At 35.0% G+C, this 22,893-nt stretch overlaps 1 protein-coding gene across 6 annotated transcripts in view; it reads right to left on the bottom strand.

Annotated features, from left to right (window-relative positions):
• YAF2 (YY1 associated factor 2) overlaps positions 1 to 22,893 on the bottom strand; it is a 78,874-nt gene that overhangs the window by 38,833 nt on the left and 17,148 nt on the right. The window contains exons 4-6 of one of the 6 annotated variants that reach the window (XR_009404811.1): positions 14,108 to 14,179; positions 13,915 to 14,014; positions 2,970 to 3,069 (exon numbers count right to left, since the gene is read on the bottom strand). The exons of 2 other annotated variants lie outside the window; for them this stretch is intronic. Coding sequence is in view for 2 of the 4 variants with exons in the window: in XM_059402910.1 (XP_059258893.1) it covers positions 14,108 to 14,240 (133 nt within the window). In the remaining 2 variants the exon portion in view is untranslated. Of the gene's footprint in view, positions 1 to 2,969; positions 3,070 to 13,914; positions 14,015 to 14,107; positions 14,241 to 22,893 lie in introns of all 6 variants that reach the window. 3 more of the 6 variants (XR_009404810.1, XM_059402909.1, XM_059402910.1) reach the window with 3 other exon arrangements.

The following is a 22,893-nucleotide window of genomic DNA, read 5'->3' on the forward strand; positions in this document are numbered from 1 at the left end:
GGAGGTGGTAAGCAGTGGGGATAGAGGATGAGAGGAAAGACAAAATAGTATTTGAGATCAGAGTGTGTGCAAAGGCTAGAAACACAATACAGCACATCACTGGTAGGGGGATGGTGGATATGGGGGAGGCATAACATTACTGGAATGAATGGTAAGAGCTAGGGCTAAAGAAATAAACATGAATCAAGCCATGAAAAGATTTGTAAGCCATGTTATGGACTATAGACTTTACATAAGGATGTCTCTTGGCCATACTAAAAACTTCATATGAAAGAAAAGAAAGTTTAGAGTAGTGAGATATGAGATTACCTAGGACAGGAGTTACAAACTCAATTATCTACAGAGACTGGATAATTAATAAAAATGAGTGAGGAGGACCAGGCAAAACCAACACCGAGGAGACAACCAGGGAATGATGAGAACTATGGAGAGCCAAAGTCCCCTCTAAGTGGGTTAAACTTTTGCAATGAACAACAAGACTCAGGGCTGCTAGACCTTCCAACTAGTGACAACAACAACAAAACAAAACAAAACAAAAAAATCTTTAAGCAAGCAAACAAACAAACAAATAAAAAGCAGGAAATTTAAAATATCAAGAAAAAATTCCTGAACTTTTAATAGTGGCAATTCAATTTCTTTGAAACATGATGTAGACCAACACTGAGGGGACCAAACAAAACTAAGAGTCAAACTGGTACAATTGGTCATCAGTTTCTAGTTTCTACTATAGAAACTCAAAAACTAAGCTGAGGCCTCTGACCTGGACCTAAAGGCAGGAGAGAATGAGCTCCTGGACATTGAAAGGGGAATAACAAGTAACCACTGCTTGAGAATGCACATGTCCATCTTGGTCACTGCTAACAAAGTACCTGGCACTTCACCAGTCTCAGTAAATACTCAAAGATGAAGCTAAACCTGAATCTTTTGAACATTAGCAGGATGGCATAAATAGGACTAACTATCCAATCACAGGAAAGAAAAGAATAAAACAAATCCAGTGTTTCCTTGCTCTAATCCTAGAACCCTCTTCCGCCAGTCTTTAGTTTGATCATAGTCAGTTGCTACTACATGCTGCCTAGTGTTCTAGGCCTCTAACTCAAAAACGTGCCCATCATACCAGCGACCACAATTAGCAACTATCTGCTTTCACCTAGGTAGAGGCAATGAAATTAAACAGGATGAATGGTCACAGTGGATGGGAGAATGAGAATATTCTATGCTTCACTTTACCAACAGACTAGGCCCTCCAATGCTAATTCCACACCATACACTACCACACTTGCTAAAAAACCCTACCTTAATAAATGCTCTGTTCACTGCGCTTGGCAATACCTACCAACAATAATGGGTATGCCTGCATAGCAGGACTGGAAAGGAAACAGAATGGGATCGAGATTCTGCTAGAAGGAGATAGAGTAACAAAAGAGGTAGGCTGAGAATACTGGAAATTTCAAAGATGTATGAAAGTTAAATAACAATTAAGAACAAAAAGCAGGTAGCTCAAGAAACCCCAATATCTGGGCATTTATATATTCAGAGCTCAAGTAATCCCATTCAAGAGCACTGTTTGAAATGAAATATAGAAGATTCTTCTGCTGGTATTGGGACACAGAGATAATCACTATTAGAGGTCATAAATTCATTTGCTGAGAATAATCCTCATAAATAATCCTCATCTAGGAAAGGTAAAATCAAGCGGATATCAAAATGTCAAGTCATATGTGTTATACCTTAGATATTCTTTTATTTTGCAACATGTTCATTCTCATAGTATCTATAAGGGAAGAAACAGAGAAAAACTGATTTGTTTGGAAATCTTCAAGCGATCAGTATCTTAGAGAATGGATACCCAATCCCCATAAAGAGTTGGACTTCCTCCTTCTTAAAAAAAAGTCATCATATAAGGAATACTTCTGGTTCAGAACAATGACTTTAAATGAAGAAAGAAGAGGTCTGTTACCCTGCTGGGGAGATGACAAGGGCAATAATGTCTAATCCCACCTGGAGTAGCCTACATAGTAGGTCTGAATCTGACATTCTAATAAAAAGCAGGAGCTTTTTATAGGAAGCTTGTAGGGAAGTATGGCGTGCCTGGATGGCTTAATCGGTTGGTTAAGCATCCAAGTCTTGGTTTCAGCTCACGTTATGATCTCAAGAGTCATGGGATCAAGACCCACGTCAGGCTCCATGCTCAGCACGGAGTCTTCTTGAGATTCTTTCCCCCTTCTTCTCCCTCCCTTACCCCCACTCACTCTTGCTCCCTCTCTCAAATAAATATAATAAATATATATGAAGAAATTAAGTAGACCTAGGTATCAGGGAATACTATAGTAAGACCTAAATGTTCTGTCAAACATAGGAATGGATAGTAGGTTTCAGGTTACCAATGATCAACAGTAAAGTTGAGCACCCACAAACAGGTAAACAATAAAAGAAAAAAGAAACTCAAAGCACCTTTAGTGAGAAGTAACAGAAGGATAAATATACATAACCAAATGTTTTTTCAGATGTTCGAAGTCTATGCTATATAATACAGAAGCCAAATATGGGTATTAAGCACTTGAAACATGCTAGCCCAAATTGAGATGTTATAAATATAAAATATAGACCAGAGTTCAAAGACTCAGTATAAAAAAGATCATAAAATATCTCACTGATTTGAAAGATAATTTTTTAGATATACTGGGTTAAATATAGTATAGTATTAAAATTAATTTCATCTGTTACATTTCACTTTTTTCATTTGGTCATGAGAAATCTTTAAATTACATATATGGCTCCCTTTTGTTGTTATATTTCTATTGGACAGTGTTACTAAAAATTAGTCATCTTTAATGTGGAGTCTTCAATTAATGTAACTATTTTAACATTTTCATTGAATTTAATATTGTCTCCTCCTTTAGTATTAAGTTTCTCTTGGGTACATCCTGAATAAGATGATTTTAACATGAAGAACAATGAGAGCTTACCAGACTGTCCAGAAAAGAGACTGAATCAAATTTCTGGGCAGAGGCTTGAGCCAGCAGGCTTGTTCCACCAAATGGTAACCAGGCTCTCTTCATGTTATCTCTGGCAAAAGGGTTATATAGTAAGAAAGCAGCACTATGTACACATGGAACAGGATCTGACCAATAGTTTAACTAAATCCATCCAGCAGAGTAACATGCCTTGTTTTAGGATTGTCTCAATTATAATCGAATTGTTAAATTTACAAAGTAAAATAAACACCTTTCACTATGATTTATTCAAATTTACCCATTCTCAGCAATTTTTAATGTATTCACATTTGCTCTTTTGGGAAAGATTCTCACCTAACACTGACTCCAATTTGCTACCAAAGAAAACACACTTCTCATTAGGCTGAAAGGAAACAACAGCAACTATTTTTGATGAGGTTATCATGAGAAATTTTAAAAGACACTAGGATTTTCACACTATAAACACTAATACCATCTGGCAACAGTCCATGATCCATCTAGAAACTTGAGGAGAATGTGATTTTAGGAAATTAAGAATTTCACAAATAAGAAATAGAACATAAATACTTGTACAAGACAGCACTGACCCAAAGACAGAGAATACAGGAAAACAATTGTACTATCCCCATATTAGAAGACTACGAGTTTTCAAAAAAAAAAAATGTACTGGACTCAGCACAATGAAATTAAAAAGCCAAAATTTCCCACAGATTAAAATATTTCTCAAGTCAAAGCTCTTTGGCATCAATTTAAGGCATCAAACTGCCATAGATTCTGGTAATCATTGGAAGAAACAGAACCAATGGAAAACGTCCCAGACGGCTAAGGAGAAATTTGGGTTTAAGTGCTAGTTAACTGAGAGGGAAGCACACCAGTTATTCAATTAAGCACAAGGACTATACTAAGTTTTGGAGATACAATGGTGAACAAGCTAAATCTCTGACCACGAGCTTACTCTCTGGTAGTTTTGTAAAAGAACAGGATGTAGAATTGCCACTGACATTTCACTGCCTGTTTCCCATGCCCCAAATGAGGATGTTTCCCCCTTCTCTATTTGTATTTGGAGGAAAGGGTGGGAAAGGGGAGATGGAGAAACAAAGAAGAAAACAGATCTATATATAACATATTGAATTACAGTTATTTATCTCCTTCCTATAAAACTTTTAACTCCTTAAAAAGAGACATGACAAAACCTACCCTATTCCTAGCACCCAACTCAGTGACTGGTGCTCATGTGCTGCCATCTTAGAACTAAACTAAATCACAGTCACTCTGCTACGGACACTGCTTCTTTTTCTACCATAAACAAATATCAAGAATAAATGCAGATTAACACAATTAGATCAATCCTTCTAGGTTTTTTTTTTAATAAAAATAAGTTATATATACATTAACTGTAGGTGTTTAAAAGCTATTATATACATGTTCTTTAAGGAAAAACATGTATTTCCATAAAGCTTGCTTTCACCATTATCACTAGGTATCCCTCTCTTACCAACCCCATCCCGAGGTAACCACCCTCATGAATTTGGTGTAAATGAGATCGCACTGTACACATTCTACTTTGACTTTACATTTCTGAGCACTCTCCCTATTTAAACACATCAAAAGGCAGCATGGCATAATGGACTCTGGGGCCAGGCAACTGAGATTCAAATCCCAACTTTCAATCTCCACTTTGCCATTCACCACCTTTGAAAGTAGGTAAGTTTTTTGCCTCTGTATGCTTCAGTATTCCCGTATATAAAATGGAGATAATAACTGCCTATTTTTGAGTTCTTATGAGGACTAAAATAATTGTTTATAAATGCTTAAAACAATTCCTGGGCATAAACAATATATTTTTTTTTCTTAAAGTATAAAAATAGTCACCCATGATAAGAATCTAAACATAGACTTGGTAATTCTCTGTTATTTAAATATTTTATATTTTATTTATCTATGCTTCCTATTGGCAGATATTTAGATTTTTTTCCAAATGAATATCCCTGTACAAATTTCCCTGGGCAAATGTGTAAATTTCTCTAGACTAATAATACCTTAAACAGTAATTTCTGGATACTAGGATATGCACCTTTCAACTGTGTAACACTTACCCGATCTTGAGCTAATGGGTAAAAACTAATGGCTCATAAGTTTTTAATTGCATTTTCCTGCAAATGAGACTAAGCATCTTTTCAGTTCATTAGGCATTCCAATTTCCTTTCCTCTGTTGTGAATTGCCTTAATATCCATTGTTCATTTTCTCAGCATCTGTATCATCTGTCTTATTATTTTCCTCTTTATATATTCTGGACACGAATCCACTGAGTATTACAGACCTTATACCTATCTCTCAGTTGTGCCACTCACATTTTAGTTTGGTTTATGATGCTATTTTAGTAAACCTAAGTTTTTCTGAGGTAGTCAGATCCTTTATCCTTAATGTCCTTATCTTCTTTTCTTGACTTGTTAAAGAACACTTCACACATCCTAAAAACACATATTCTTCTATACTTTGCTCTTTATCAAACAGCTGTTTACACTTAGTGTAAAATTCAAATAGAACTGACTTCTGCATATCATTTGAAGCAGAGACCTAGTATTCCCCCCTCATATAGAAAACCTATTCATTCAATAGTCCACTCTTTCTTTCCCGACTGATAGAAAATGTCATCTCTAGCTCTTACCAACTTCTCAAATATGTATAGATCCATTTCTGAACTCTCTATTAATCTGTCTTTTCCTGTATTAAGGTTATACTACTTTAACTACCATAAGTTTATTTACTTTTATTACTGAGGTTTAATTTACATAAAGTGTACAGTTTGATTTTTAAATAATGTATATCCCAATGGGATCCAACCTAGATCAATATATTAACATTTCTCATGCTCCAGAATGCTCCCTCCAAATTAGAACCATGTTTCCAAGATAATCACTATTCTGATCTCTAATACCACAGATTAGCTGTTTCTGAACTTCCTATAAATGACATCATACAAAATGTCATTTTTTTTTAAAGAATTTGTTTTATTTATATGACAGAGATCACAAGGAGGTGAGGCAGAGAGAGGGGGAAGTAGGTTCCCCGCCGAGCAGAGAGCCCGATTCGGGGTTCCATCTTAGGACCCCAGAATCATGACCCGAGCCGAAGACAGAGGCTTTAACCGACTGAGCCACCCAGGTGCCCCATTATGTAATATTTTGTTTCTCATTTCTTTTCCTCAACATTAAGCATGGGAGATTCATGCCATGTTGTGTACAGCAGTTGATTCTTTTTCATCACTATGTAGTACTATATTCTAAATACTGTAAGTTTTAAAATTAGTCTTGCTAAACAATGGTGCAAGCCCCTCCTCACTGTTCTTCTTGCAGAACTGTCTTGGTTATTGTAGCTTTACTTTTGTATATGAAGGTAATTTTATTAAAAAAAAAAAAAGAAAAGAAAGAAAGAAAGAAAAAAAGAAAAAACTACTGGGGGGGGCTGGGTGGATCAGTCAGTAAGTGTCTGCCTTCAGCTCCAGTTGTGATCCTGGGGTCCTGGGATTGAGCCCTGCACCAGGTTCCCTGCTCAGCGGGTAGCCTGCTTCTCCCTCTTCCACTTCCCCTGATTATGTTCCCTTTCTCGCTGTTGAATAAATAAATCAAATCTTAAAAAAAAAAAATACTATTGGGATTTTTGTTTGAAATTATATGTATAATAAATCACAGAGAAGTAATTTTTTAAACCATGTTTATACCTAACATAAATATGGCATATTCTGCCTTTACTGGTCTAATCTTATGTCCTTTAATATCACTTCGGGTAGTTTATAGAATTCACTGTATAGGAGAAATTTTTATTTTATTTTATTTATTTATTTATTTATTTTTATTTATTTGACAGACAGAGATCACAAGTAGGCAGAGAGGTAGGCAGAGAGAGGAGGAAGCAGGCTCCCCGCTGAGCAGAGAGCCCGATGCGGGGCTCAATCCCAGGATCCTGAGATCATGACCTGAACTGAAGGCAGAGGCTTAACCCACTGACCCACCCAGGTGCCCATAGGAGAAATTTTTTATTTTCTAACTGGCTACTGTCAATTTGAATCTTGATCTTGTATCTAGTGACACTGAATTCTCTTATCAATACAGTGTTTTTAAAAAAATTTTCTAGAAACATATTCAACTCATTTTTCCTCTTTTCCAATCCTTTTGGATTTTAGTTCTTTTTTTTCCTTATTAGTAAAGACATATTTGTCTGATTCTTGACTTTAACGGAAATGTTTCTAAGGTTTCACTATTAAGCATAATGTTGCTGTTTGAAAGGCAGTTTAAAAGACTTTACAGAAAGCAAAAAGTTCACTTGTCATGGTTTAAGGGTTTTTTTCTCAAAACCTTAATGGGCACTGAGTTTTATCATAAACTTTCACTAAATCTTTCAAGATTGTTCCCTTGGGGCACCAGGGTGGCTCAGTCAGTTAAACGCCTGCCTTCAGCTCAGGTCATGATCTCAGCGATCAAGCCCCATGTCAGACTCCCTGATCATTGGGGCATCTGCTTTTCCAACTGCTCCCCCTGCTTGTTCTTTCTCCCTCTCTCTGTCAAAAAAATAAAATCTTAAAAAAGATATTGTTCCCCTAAATATTATAAGTTACATGGATATAATTTTCAAATATTGAACTATCCTTACATCCTTATCCTAATTTAAAAAAAATTTTTTTAAAGAATTTATTTATTTATTTGACAGAGAGAAATCACAAGTAGATGGAGAGGCAGGCAGAGAGAGAGAGAGGGAAGCAGGCTCCCTGCTGAGCAAAGAGCCCGATGCAGGACTCGATCCCAAGACCCTGAGATCATGACCTGAGCCGAAGGCAGTGGCTTAACCCACTGAGCCACCCAGGCGCCCCCTTAATTAAAATTTTTATGCCTCTGTTCATACATGAGACTGAATGTATTTTCCCTTGTATATTCTTTCCAGTTTAGGTTTCCAGAGTACACTTGTCTGATAAACGGCAGGATAGCTTTCCCTCTTTTTCTATTATCTGGATCATTTTGTATAAAAATAGAATTATCTGGGGCACCTGGGTGGCTCAGTGGGTTAAGCTGCTGCCTTCGGCTCAGGTCATGATCTCAGGGTCCTGGGATCGAGTCCCACATCAGGCTCTCTGCTCAGCGGGGAGCCTGCTTCCCTCTCTCACACTCTCTGCCTGCCTCTCTGTCTACTGTGATCTCTCTCTGTCAAATAAATAAATAAAATCTTTAAAAAAAGAAAATAGAATTATCTGTTCAACAAAAGTATATCTGAAAAAGGATTATAAATATCACAGTTAAAACTATTCCTCTGATACCACTTCACACAATGAGGATGGATAAAATAAAAAAGATAATGAAAGTGTTGGTGAGCGTGTAGAAAATTAGAAAACTCATAAGCTGCTGGTGGGAAAATAAAATGGCAGTTACTTCGGAAAACAGTCTGGCAGTTCCTCAAAAGGTTAAACATAGTTACATATGATCTAGTAATTTCACTCCTAGGTATATATCCAAGAGAAATGAAAATGTATGTCCACACAAAAATTTGTACATAAATACTGACAGCAGCTATTCACAATAGGCAAAAAATGCAGAAAAATCCAAATATCCATCAAATGATGAAAGGATAATCAAAATGTGGTACATGCACAGAATGAAATATTATTTGGCCATAAAAGGAATAAAGTGCACTGATACAGGGTATGACATGGTTGGACCTTAAAAACATAATAATTGAAAGAAGTGAGTCACAAAAAGCCACATATTGAATGATTCCATTTATATGGAGTGTCTAGAGTAGGCAAATCTACAGAAACAGAATAAATCAGTGGCTGCCTAAGTCTGAAGAGTTTGAGAAGAATTGGGACTGACTGCTAACAGGTATAGCAGTTTCTTTTTGGGGTGAGAAAATATTCTAAAACATCAGAGTAATGGCTGCACAACTAAGAACTACTTAATTGTACATTGTAAATGGATAAATGATAGGATTTGTGAATTATAGCTCAATAAAGTTTCTATTTTTATTTCTTATTAAAAATATATTTTTGGGGGGCACCTGGGTGGCTCAGTGGGTTAAAGCCTCTGCCTTCAGCTCCAGTCATGATCCCGGGGTCCTGGGATCGAGCCCCACATCGAGCTCTCTGCTCAGCGGGGAGCCTGCTTCCTCCTCCCTCTCTCTCTCTCTCTCTCTCTCTCTCTCTCTCTGCCTACTTGTGATCTCTGTCAAATAAATAAATAAAAATCTTTAAAAAAAAATTTAAAAAATATATATATATTTTTAATTTATTTGACAGAGACAGCCAGAGATGGAACACAAGCGGGGGAAGTGGGAGTGGGAGAAGCAGGCTTCCCACCAAGCAAGGAGCCTGATGCAGAGCTCGATCCCAGGACCCTGGGATCATGACCTGACCCGAAGGCAGACACTTAACTGACTGAGCCACCCAGGTACCCCCCATTTTTATTTTTATTATTATTTTTTATATTTATATAATATTTATTATTATTTATTATTTTTTAAAATAGGCTCCACACTCTGCGTAGAGCCCAACATAGGTCTATGTCTAGGTCACAACCCTGTGATCAAGACTTGAATTAAGATCAAGACTTGGATGCATAACTGACTGAGCCACCCAGGCACCCCTAAAGTTTTTATTTTTAAAAACCTATTCCTTTTGGGAAAATTTACTACAACTTCAATTTTTTTTAATGGAGTTTAAATATCTTTAGATTTTTTTCTTTACAATTTGGAATGATTTTTTTCCCCTAGAAAACAACACAGTTCATCTAGATTAAAATATATATATATATGTGTGTATATATATAAAAATATAAATATACACACATACACATATACACACACACATAACATGTATGTGTATGTGCATGTATATATATGTGTGTAATATATATTTATATATGTGATTTCTTGTGATTTTTAAATTTATAATTGTGTTTGTAGTCATATCTCATTTTAAATTTTATTATTAGCATCATCTGTTTTTTGAGGAGGACATCCAGAACTCAGTCAACTAAAAAGAACCAGCTCTGATTTGAATAAAGATTGCTATTGTTTTTATTGTTGATTATTTTCTACTTCACCAAATTCTATTTTTATTTCTCCATTCTCTTAGCTTTTACTTTCTCCTTTTCTTTTTCTTTTTTTTTTTTTTGTTAGTTTTTGAGTCGAATATCTGGCTCATTTATTTTCTTTCAACCCAATACACGCATTTAAAGGTATAAATTCATCCTTACGCACCACTTTTCCTGTACCCTTCAAGTTCTGATACAATGCTTTTTTTGTAAGATTTGATTTATTTATTTGACAGAGAAAAAGAGAAGAGACCACAAGTAGGCAGAGAGAGAGTGGGGGAAGCAGGCTCCCTGCTGAGCAGAGAGCCCAATGTGCAGCTCGATCCCAGGATGCTGAGATCATGATCTGAGCTGAAGGCAGAGGTTTAACCCACTGAGCCACCCAGGCACCCCTGATACAATGCTTTTGTTATGATTCATTTCTAATCATAAGGATACAAACATCTGTGATCTTGAATGATATCCTTAAATTTCCCTCAGAACAGATCGTGCCCATTTACACTCCCACCAAAGCTTTCACAGACTGCCCATCTCTTTGTCCATAAAACTCAGAGAATGTATTAACATTAGCTACCATATCTTTGCCAATTTAATAGATGAAATTGACAATACTTTAATTTATATTCATGTTGCTTATGAGTGAAGTTGAACTTTTTGTTTTTAATATGTTTAAAATGCCACTTTTACCTCGTCTGTTAGTTATTCCTTCCTGTCTCTTGCAAATTTTTTATTGAGTTGTTGCCCTATTTCTTTTTGATTTGCAATTGTTATTTTTATATGAAGAATTTTATATGAAGAATTTTTTCATGACTTCTATTGCAAATATTGCTTATTAAATATTGCCTTTTGACTTTATTCATAATTTTTCCACGTCATGTTACTACTTGGAGCCAAATATAACCAAACTTTTTGTATTAAACATTCCTCTATGTTTTATTCTAAAAAAAAAAAAAAAAAAAAAGTGCCCTTTTAGAAAGGATAAACTAGTAACAAAGCAGAGTAAGTGAGAAAGAGAGAAATCAGAAGCAAAAGTTTTTTAAAAAAACTCTTGAAAATGCTTAGTCATTTTTTCTTCAATACTGCTTCTCCACCATTCTCTGTATTCCCTGTTCTGGAACCCTAATCAGACCTACACTGGAGCTTTTCAACCTGCTTATGAGGTGGCTTAGCATTTTTTTCCCCATTTTTTTCATCTCTTTTATCTTGCTGTAGGTGTCCTGGAAGAGTTATCAGTTTTATCCTGAAATTAACAACTTCTCTCTTCAGTTAGGTCTAATCTCCTTTTCTATTTACGGAGTTATTTTATAACCAGCTATATTTTTCTATTTCAATTACTTCATATATTTCTACGTATTTACTGCTTCTTGACTGCTCTTGTTCAATTATAATGCAATATGCTCTGAATTAAAAAAGGGGATATATTTTAAGCTAACATGCTTTTATGTGAATTGTACTTTGAAAGTTGTCTGCTATAAAACTCTTCTTTAATGTCAAGAAAAAAAAAATCCACTTCTTAAAAGTTCTCTTGAGTACTATTCTACCAAAGGTACCCCCACTGTGCCTACCTGTATCAAGGCATAGAAAGAACAAGTTCTATTATTCCCATTTTAGAATTAGAAAAATTGAAACACAATACAGTTCTTTTAAAAATACTTTCTTAACTTTTGAAAAATATCAAAACCACAGAAAAGCTGAAATTATAATGTACACCCTATATATCCTTCACCCAGATTCAAAATTATTAACATTTGCCACATTTGCTTTATCTCTGTATTTCTCTCTACATACACATATACACAACACACCCAAATACCCATACTTTTTTTCTGAACCCATCATATTTCCTTCTAAAATTTTCAGCATGTATCCCTAAAGAATAAAGAATAAGGATATTCTTAATATACTACAGCACTATCATACCAAAAAAACAATGAAGCTTGGTGTGCAGAAGGAAATTCAAAACAAGCACTTAAGTCACCTAAATGTCCTTTACTTTGGCTTCTCTAATTGGACCTGAATTGGTTCTCTGGTGACTATTTAAAAGTGACACTCAATCTGTCATTCCCTCTCTTCAGCAACCTGATATTAGATTTCATCTACTGCTTCTTCAGACAGGTATTCTTAAGCGCAAACATTTCTGAAAATCAAGCAATAATCTTCTGATATTTGAACCTCAAAAATCAAGTACACTGAACTCCCAGTCTGTTTTCTAACACTACACAAAGTCTTAAAGTGCAGCCAAACTAGTTAACTCTCTCAAAACTATACATTCTATTTTAACGTCCCATAGAAGAAATTTATATTGCACTAAACAACTATAATTTCACTATTCCAGTTTCAAAGGGAAAAAAACTTGTTCTTAAGAAAAACTGGCAATACAAACAAGACTGATAAGCCAAATGACCCTGTTTTATAAATGAGGAAACTAGTAAATATATTCCTGAAAAAGTAAGTTTGTTCTGTCAACTACATAAAAAACCATTTTTAATGGGTATAATTTAATCCCAGTCACTGACATTAGGAATTAAATAAAATTAAAAATGATTAAAATCCTATCCTTGTTCTCCATGATCATACAAATCATCGTAAGAGTTTCATATCAAAGAAATAGGAATAGCACCCACAGCTAATATTTAAAGGCTAAATGTGTCATAGACACAAAAATTATATCCATATTCGCAACAGTGTTCCACCTACATTCAAATAATAGTTAACAAGAGTGTTTACTATGTGCTACTAGGCATTGTTCTCAGTACCTTCCACAAATTAATTAATTCAATCCTCATAGCAATCTCATTTTTCTACCGAGGAAACAGAGGTTACAGAGAGATACTAGCACAAAAGGAATTGTGTAAGGGATGGAACATGATCTCAAACCTAGAGTATAGAAGAGTAAAATAAAAAGTCATTTTTTAAAAATGGCAAGGCACAAGCTCCAAAGTGTAAATATAACAAGTAAACAAGTAAGACCAAAAAAAAGTTTCAAAGTGAAGAAATAAAAGCTGGATAAACAGGATGGGATTGGATTATGAGAGGCCTTAAGTAGGCAGCAAATGGATGAAAATCTTATAAAACAACTTGAGCAAAGCACCACTACAGTTTTTTTATGGGTTAAAAGTGCCCTTTTAGAAAGGATAAACTGGTAACAAAGCAGAGTAAGTGAGAAAGAGAGAAATCAGAAGCAAGGAATTCTGTCCAGTTCTAACATTTATATGCCAGTTCAATAAATCGGCTGGTACTTGTGGAAGAACAGACTCAAAATTAACCAACTGTGCCACCCATCACATTAATAAGTCCACCTATTATGAATAAGGAAGTGGTAAACAGAACGGTAACACACCCTGAATTATCTCCCAAATATACCTATAATGAAGTTAAAAGGTACACTGAAAAGCATATCAGTAAGAAGTGCTAGTCAATTAATATAAAATTACTTTTTGTTGTTCAGTACTATGCCAAAAGAATTTGGCCAAATTTGGCATAAGCATAAATTTTACAGTTTAAGTATTTACTTCATATAAAAGCAACATCACAAATAAAGGAAATTATAAAATAATTCAACACATGGCTTCCTTAAGTTACTTTGAGTATTACACTATTTACCAAAAGGTAAGAGACACATAATTTTTATAAACAGCTGTTATGTAAATTATACTCTTGTCACACTTATTCATACACCCATTAAGAACAAGGTATTTATCATCCATACAATAAATTCCATAATCTACATCAAATTAACAAAATGAAGCTATCTCAAACAACTTTCTTCTTTGTAATTAAAGAGAAGAAATATGAGAAAAAAGAGAAGAAATGTGAGAAAAAAAAATCTCAAGTTTGTGAAAACTAGATTACTCACCAGTAACTTGAGTTATCCTATTGGGTCTTTTCCCTCACAGATCCACCTCTCTTGCCCTTCTGTCCAGCATGAGAATCTTCCTGATGGGCATCCACTGGAACTGAGGGGGCATGCAGTACAGACGTATATGTAAGAAAGTTGGGGGGAGGGGATTTGGGAGATGCTAGAGACATGCTTCAGTGCACTTGCTTACCTTCCTGAAATTGGAAATTTCAACGGTTCCTTGGTCCTCGAGGCATTCACAATAACTTCAAAGAATGTGGATCTGTGGAGATTACCCAATAGGAGAACTCCAGTTACTGGTAAGTGATCCAGCTTTTTCTTCTCTAGCAGAATAAGAAGATTAATTTTATTTGAGATTATTAATATACACAGTACTACAGAGGAAAGAGACATAAATTCACCAAATAACTGCACTTGCATGCCCCAAAGTAAATACAAAAACAATTTGCCAACCACAATGTCAACAGAAACGTCTGGCACTATCAGAAAGAGAAGGAAAAGAAAATATGATTTAAATGGTTTTGTTTTTAAATTCCCACTATAATGTCAGCTATATTTTAATATACAAAAATATCAGCTATTAGACTATTCATTTTACTGAAACACCACCACTTTTTAATATTAGTACAAGGATAATTAGTTGATCAAAATCTGCCATTTCTTAACTAGCACTGTCATTAACATTCAGCAAATTTTGGTGAAGAGGCCACAGTGAACTAACAAATTATGAGACTTCAGACAAAAAACATCAATACAATTCCCTTTTATCATTCATTAAGTCTTTAAAATAGCCATTTGTCACCTCTAAGAAACCAAGCACACACACATATAAATGTATGCCAGGCCACTGATAAATAACAATAACAACAGATTTTAATTTAAATAACTTATACAAAGTAGTACGGCCATAGTTTTGATTAACTGTTATGCTTTTTAAATAACTGCCTAAAATGGTCCTGTCATTAAAAACAAAAAAAAAACAAAACAAACAAAAAAAACCACTGACTTCTAACAAAAAGAAAAAAAAGGTCTCCTCAGAAGAATTTCATCTTCAAGCTTACATGAAAATATTCTATTACCTTTAACTCAATACCTAATGATCAGGTGCATGTTTACTTTAATGTACTACAGAAATGATGACTTCAAACACTAGTTCCTGTTGAAGCTACAGATATATTTCAGTAATACTCTTCCCTCTTACCATTATGTTGCTAAATAATCATCTACTACCATCAAAAAAGTAAGGTTTTTATGTTTCTTAATTCAATGGAAACAAATCAAAGATAATGTATAGCTTTTCCTTTGTTTAAATATTTATTTGAGAAAGAAAGAGTGCAAGTACAGCATGGGTAGTCAGAGGAAGAGGGATAGAAAGTCTCAAGCAGACTCTACACTGAGCTCAGAGCCCACGATGGGGCTCAATCTCACAACCCTGAGATCAGGACCAGAGCTGAAACCAAGAGTCCAACAGGTGCCCCAGGTTTTCCTTTGTTTTAAAAGTAAGGAGGATACAGACCTGTACCCCTGAAACAAATAATACATTATATGTTAATTAAAAAATTAAATACTAAATAAATAAAAGTAAATAGGATAAAACGGTGAATAAACTTATCATTCAACAAAAACAAGTTGAAAATGTAATTCTAATGAAAATGTTACATTTCACTCATTATGAGATGTTTGTATTTAGTAAGGTTGACTTCACATGTCAAGATTTTTGCTCTATTACTACTTAATTTAAAGATACAAACTGTCTTGGAAAAAATCATATGCTTTTTAAAATAAGTCTGAGTTTTAAAAAATAGTAATTGCTACATTGCTTTTAAATGACTCATTCACGCAGACAGGGACACTATACAGACCTCCATTTCTAACTGTAATACAGAAATAAATACCAAAAGGATCTCCTCTAGTCACCTCTTCTAGATTCCTAATTAACTACTATTACCTGAGAGTGAACAAGCACCTGGTGCAAAGGTCCTACATGTTTGGATTAATAAAACAGATAAGGTGCAATAATCCAAATATTTTATCCTTTTGGTATAAACTAGAATAAAAGATGTCACTAAGAACTAAAAATTTCCAATTTTTATTTATAGCAAATTCAGTCTCCACTTAGACTCATCTTATGAATTTAAAATAGAATCAACTGCATTTTTGGGGGTGCCTGGGTGGCTCAGTCATCTAGCCTTTGCCTTCAGCTCAGGTCATGATCCCAGGGTCCTGGAATTGAGCCCGGCATGGGCCTCCTTGCTTGGCGGGAAGCCAGCTTCTCCCTTTCCCACTCCCCCTACTTCTGTTCCCTCTCTTACTGTGTCTCTCTCTGTCAAATAAATAAATAAAAATCTTTAAAATTAAAAAAAAAATTTTTTTTAAAAGAATCAACTGCATTTTTCAAGTAACTCAAGAAAATTAAAATATCTTGAAAATATTTTAAAGTAACCAAAATGGTCACTTAGAGACCAGCATTGAAAGCTGTTTGTTATCATGCTGTAAGTTCAACTTACATGGGTTTTATCAAAATAACTTAGAAAAGAAATTCCAGAAATTAGGCTGCTCTATTCAAAACTATCTTGTGTAAGCTCTAATAATTACAACACTTATCCACAAAAAGGTACTCAGTAATTAAGAATGAAAATCAAGCATTTCAGTAATGAAAATCTACTTCATAAAATCAATCTGAACTTGTGAAAAAACTGGTCAGAAAAAACTGTGGTAGTTAACTTTCACTTCCAATATTACTCACTGATTCGAACATTATATTTTAGCTAGAAGCAATTTAAATTACAACTGGTTGTGATGACTGCAGGCACTTTATTTTCTAATTATCAATTAAGATTTAAAATTCTAATGTAAGGTATTATGGCTGTAGAAGGTTGTTCACAGTAAATCCTGGACTTAGAATCTTGTAACAGCATAACAAAATTTAATATTATATACATATTCACACATATTTAAGTGATGTTATTGATGGCTCATATGTAAACAAACATGGGGGGGTATGTATGTTTATATCTGAATTGAATTGAGTCCTTTATGACTTATTGCCCTTTCAGTCTCATGATATACTACCTTCAAGGTCCCCAAATTATAATCCCACTTCCTAATTAAAATTTTCATTCCCTCAGTTTTATCCCAGTACAGCAACCCATAGAGAAACAAACAAAACCAGTACTATTTTCTTGTTAACGTAAATTAACTTAAAATCAAGATGGCAAAAACTCTATTCATCAGTAAAATAAGGTAACAACAGAACCTAGTTTGCAGGACAGTAGAACGAATTAAGGTAAATAAAACATTTGAAGGAGCACCTGAGTGGCTCAGTGGGTTAAAGCCTCTGCCCTCAGCTTAGGTCATGATCCCAGAGTCCTGGGATCCAGCCCTGCCCTGGGCTCTCTGCTCAACAGGGAGCCTGCTTTCCCTCCTCTCTCTCTGCCTGCCTCTCTGCCTACTTGTGATCTCTGTCAAATAAATAAATAAAAATCTTTAAAAATAAATAAATAAAACAAGCAAACAGACATTTGGAAACAATGCCCAGAATCTCACTATGTATCAAACTGTTGACATAACCACCCAGAAATGGTTTTCAAATAATTCTACATATCTTTAGAGGGATATAGTCTAAGGACTAAAAGAAATACATAAAGAAATTCTAAACTTATTTATTTTGGCACAATTATTTTGAAAACATTTTCTTTATACTGCAAGATAAACAAAGTACTTTATGTTACTAATTAGGAATCACAACTTAACAGCATAAAAGCCATAAGAACATGTTAATATTAAAACTGAATTCCAGGGGTGCCTGGGTGGCTCAGTGGATTAAAGCCTCTGCCTTCTGCTCAGGTCATGATCCCAGGGTCCTGGGATAGAGCCCCGCATCAGGCTCTCTGCTCAGCAGGGAGCCTGCTTCCTTACCCCTTTCGCTCTGCCTGCCTCTCCTCCTACTTGTGATCTTTGCCTGTCAAATAAATAAAATAAAATCTTTGAAAAAAAAAAAAAACTGAATTCCAAATACCGCTATACATTTGTGATTTTTTTTAGAAATACATACAATTTGGAAATAACTAATGAAATATTTCAGGCAGCAGTTAATAAATCACTATTATTATCACACCAATATATAAATTATTATCTAATACAATATAAAAATTACATCTGCTAATACTACAAAACTAAACTAATTAATAGCATAATCACACCAACATACAGATTATATCTTGCTAATACTACAAAACCAGTTATTACATTAGACTTACTTTACTAAAGGAAGCTACATGACTTCAAAAGTTGCCAGAAACATTTATACAAATTGCTTTCCATGTTGAAATACCTGATTTTTATAAGCTAGAATTTTACAACTGTTGACACATCCTAAAATGAAAATACGAGAAAAACAGTATTTATTTATGTTTTTGACTGACATTTGATGGTAAAGGTACTAATACTCAAATTGTTTGGAAGCTAAAGGGGAAGGATGATAGCAGCGAAGATCTATCTCCCTAGAACCCCTGTTTTGGACAGAAGAATTTTTTTTTAAGATTTTATTTATTTATTTGACAGAGAGAGGGCATGCACTAGCGGGGGAGCAGCAGAGGCAAAGCGAGAGGCAGGCTCCCCACTGAGCAGGGAGCCGGATGTGGGACTTGATCCCAGGACCCTGAGATCATGACCTTAGTAGAAGGCAGACACTTTACCGACTGAGCCATCTAGGCACCCTAGTGACTCATTTCTAAGGAAGAGAATTTAGCAGAGTAACAGGATATCACACCAAAATTAGTTTATAAAAAGACTGGCTTTCGCTTGGGGGGCTCTCGCTCAGATACCTTGCTTTGGAGTAAACAAGCTGCCATACTGTGAGCAGCCCCATGGAGAAGCCCATGAGGCCAAGAAACTGAGGTCTCTGGCCAACAGCCAGAGTCCTGAGGCCTGCTGACAGCCACATGAGTAACCTGGAAGCAGGTGTTCTAAATTCTGATAAACACATGAATAAGTCTGGAAATGGATCCTCCCTCAGTTAAGCTTGAGACCCTGAGCCAGAATCACCTGATAGGCTGCTTCCAAATTCTTGACTCAAAAAAAGGGGGGGTGAGGGGATAAGATATTGATTTTGGGGTAATCTGTTATACAGTACACAAATAGATAACTAATATAGAAAGCTTTACATAAGTAATTAGTATTAAGCTAAAAGTGATAAATCAAAAGCCAATTAGCTGTCTAAATGGGAACTAAGAAAAATAATACCTATGAATTGATGGATGGGGTCCCAATTTTGATCTGGTTCTTGGTTTTTAGGTCCAAAAATTCAACCTAAAGCTAAAGCAGATACAATTCAATGACAGAATTCTATCAACCAATTTCACCAAACTGATTAATAAGTCAGAGTATTTCCTTCCCAGTATCAACATATTCGGACAGGGCCAAAGCATTAACAGAGACTTGCATAATGCACAGACTAAGGGTACAGTAGCAGCCCTGAAACCAGTTACTGCGTCTACAAATTACTTTTTTTATTTGAATGATGTGAAGAACTAGTTAATATAATAATGACTACATTACCATGACCCCAGAATAAAGTATTCTAGTGACCATCAAATAGCATCTTACTTCGTACCACCTTATACTATGCTAAATATTAACCAACTCTCCACTGCTATAATGCTGTGTGGTTTTTCTTTTACATCATTCTACTCATTCTTCCTAAGGATACCTTAATCACATTAATTGATCTTCAATAATATTTTGATCTTCCTAATTTAACAGATACCCCAGGTCCCTTAATTAAGCACATTTTATAAACTGTATCTTAAAATGGTATACTTCCATAGACAGTTAATATCATCTATTCTTTATAGCTTCTAGTCCAAGGAAACATTTTTCTAATCCTAGTCCAAAATGTTAGAAGCATCACATGTAATCCCGTATACACCAACTATAGTTAGTATCCAAGTTAACACACAAAAATAACAGCTAATGGTCCTCTCAATGACAACAATTATGCCAGCATGTCTAACCTTTCTTTACTCTGTAATTGTTTTCTCAACTTCTGATATTAAAATTAATCTGACCAAATTCTAAAACCTGTATTAGTTTTCAAAGCAATTCTTAATAACCATCTGTAAAACGTTTAAGTGCACATTTTCTGTATACAACTGATTTTATTAAAAAATGGCAAATTTTTCTAACATAAATTCCAATACAGTCTGAAGTCAACAGTGATAGTTTTCAAACTACTGCCTATATTCTAAATAATAACTTTGTTATTCAGCACTCATAAAATCTGAATCAACAACCACATCAAACCCAATATGCTCCACAGATAACTATTACTTTATGAACCCAACAGTTTTATGAAAAGTGCTGTGATTTGCTTGGTTAGCTGATCAATAGAGTGCTATGATTCATTCCTTCTAAAAACAGAAGAGCTTCTTTAAACCATACATGCTCCCCCGCACAATTATGCAATTACATTTACTTAGCACTTAAAAAATTCTTGGTACCAAGATGGACCCAATTATTTAAATTAGGTCTATTAATTTTTGTACCTATAATGAGGAGCTACCTGTAAAAGTACAGGCTTAATGATAGATTTTACTAAATAATCAGAGCATTCTTCCTTGAGAAAGTTAGATTACTAACACAGTTTTGCTCATCTCCTGTCAGGACCTATCAATATTAACTTCCTCTATTTAACGTATAGATAGAACTACTGTAGCTTTCATGAAAAGCCTAGTACAAGCATTATGCACAATTATTATCTTGTTAAAACTTAAAAATTTTAACACCTATTAAAATAAACATTACACAGAATGCAAGGGAAAAATTAAGATTCTATCTGATGAAAGGCCATTTGACATGGCTCACCTTTTGACATCCTCTCCTTTTGAAAATCTCTTCCCTGTTTCTGTAACATTACACTCCCCTAGGTTTCTTTCTCCCTATTTCCCCTTCTCTAATTCTTTCCTTGTCTTGGTGGGACACTCTTCTACCATCACAAAAACATAGTGATGTTTCTCAAGTTTCTCATGCTATGCAGTCTGCTCTCTCCTTGATCTGTTTTGCCTACTCCAAAGCTTCAACTCAATCATGTATGCTGATGACTACCAAGTATATATTTATAGCCCTATTTTCCTTCATAAACTTAAGCCCCACATGGCCAATTGTCTCACAGATCTTCCCTCTCAGATTTCCCTCAGATACCTGAACTTCAACAAATCTAAAAGTGAAATACTATCTTTCCCCAAAACTGTCTATCCTCCTATTTCCTATGTCAATGAAAAACACATTTACAAAGCTGCTTACTTGAGCCAGACTCCTGGGATTCATCTTTGATTCTTCCCTCTATACAACCCAACTTCCTACCTCCCAGAACCATATCCAGCCACTCATCAAATCCTATAAATTTTCTTCTAAATATATCTAGAATCTATGCATTTCTGTCTCCCACTGGCATTGTCCTTGTTCAGGACTACTATCTCTTGGGTAAACTATTGTAATGGCTTCCACTAAATGGTTTCTCTACCTCTAGTTCAGATTCAACAAACAAGCAAGCATGACATACGAATAAAATGCTATTGGTTGTGGTTTAAACAATATATTATACTGATGGCAAAAGAAAACATTTTTTAAACTGTTGAAAAAGTTGAGTAAGAAGATAACTTTGAATAATACAAGTTCTTTTGTCAAGTAAAATGGGCATAATAAAACATATTCTATCCAACTCACAGACTCCTGAAATAAAATGATATAATATAAATGTTCCTTAGAAAACAAGAAGTGGAAAACAGCTTAAAGCGGCAATCAGATAAATGATAAAGAGCCTCTGCAGTCAAGCATTATGCAAGACATAGTGACAGGCACTGGGAATTTTTACTAATATAACTTATAATTATTATCATTATTATTAACTAAAAACTATGCTAAGTTCCTTACATCATTTATCACACTGAATCATCACCATAAAGCCATATGGTTATAGGGCTATAAATGGCAAGGTGGAGACTTAAGCTGAAATGTGATTCCAGGACAAATGATACTGCTCTCCAAGAGATTACAATCCTGGAAAGAAGAAGGAAACAGAAACAAAATGATTTCAATATACTATGTAATTACAATCATCACATTTTTGCATAGAATGCTTCAAGAGTAACTGAAAGGACATTCATTCTGGCCTAGAGATAAAGAAATGTTTCTTGAGAGATGATACCTGAGCACTCATAAAAATTAAAGAGGGGCACCTGAGCAGCTCAATGGGTTCAAGTTTCTGCCTTAGGGACGCCTGGGTAGCTCAGTGGATTAAGCCGCTGCCTTTGGCTCAGGTCATGATCTCAGGGTCCTGGGATCAAGCCCCACATCGGGCTCTCTGCTCAGCGGGGAGCCTGCTTCCCCATCTCTCTCTGCCTGCCTCTCTGCCTACTTGTGCTCTCTCTCTCTCTGTCAAAGAAATAAATAAAGTCTTTAAAAAAAAAAAAAAAGACTTGTAAACATACTATTAAAAAAAAAAAAAAAAAGCCTCTGCCTTAGGCTCAGGTCATGATCCCAGGGTCCTCGGACCAAGTCCCGCATCGCATCACTGCTTCCCTTCCTCTCTCTCTGCCTGCCTCTCTGCCTAATTGTGATCTCTGTCAAATAAGTAAATAAAATCTTACAAAAAAAATTAAGAAAGAAACTGTGAAGGACTGTAGAGTGCAAGGTAGAAGAAACAGCATAATATACCAGAAGATAAAAGTGGCCTAAAAAGACAATCAACATGCTTTCTGACAATTCAATCCTGGAAACAGATTTATTCTTTAACTATGGCAAACTATGTTAAAAAAATGCTGTTTTTAACTGTTCAATTCTTAAGTCTATAGACACTGCTTACCACTATTGTACTACTAAAGTGCTTTTGATTTTATTATTTTTTAAAAGATTTTATTTATTTATTTGACAGAGAGACACAGCGAGAGAGGGAACACAAGCAGGGGGAGTAGGAGA

The sequence above is a fragment of the Mustela nigripes genome, chromosome 6, assembly GCF_022355385.1.
Source record: "Mustela nigripes isolate SB6536 chromosome 6, MUSNIG.SB6536, whole genome shotgun sequence".
Lineage (NCBI taxonomy): Eukaryota > Metazoa > Chordata > Mammalia > Carnivora > Mustelidae > Mustela > Mustela nigripes.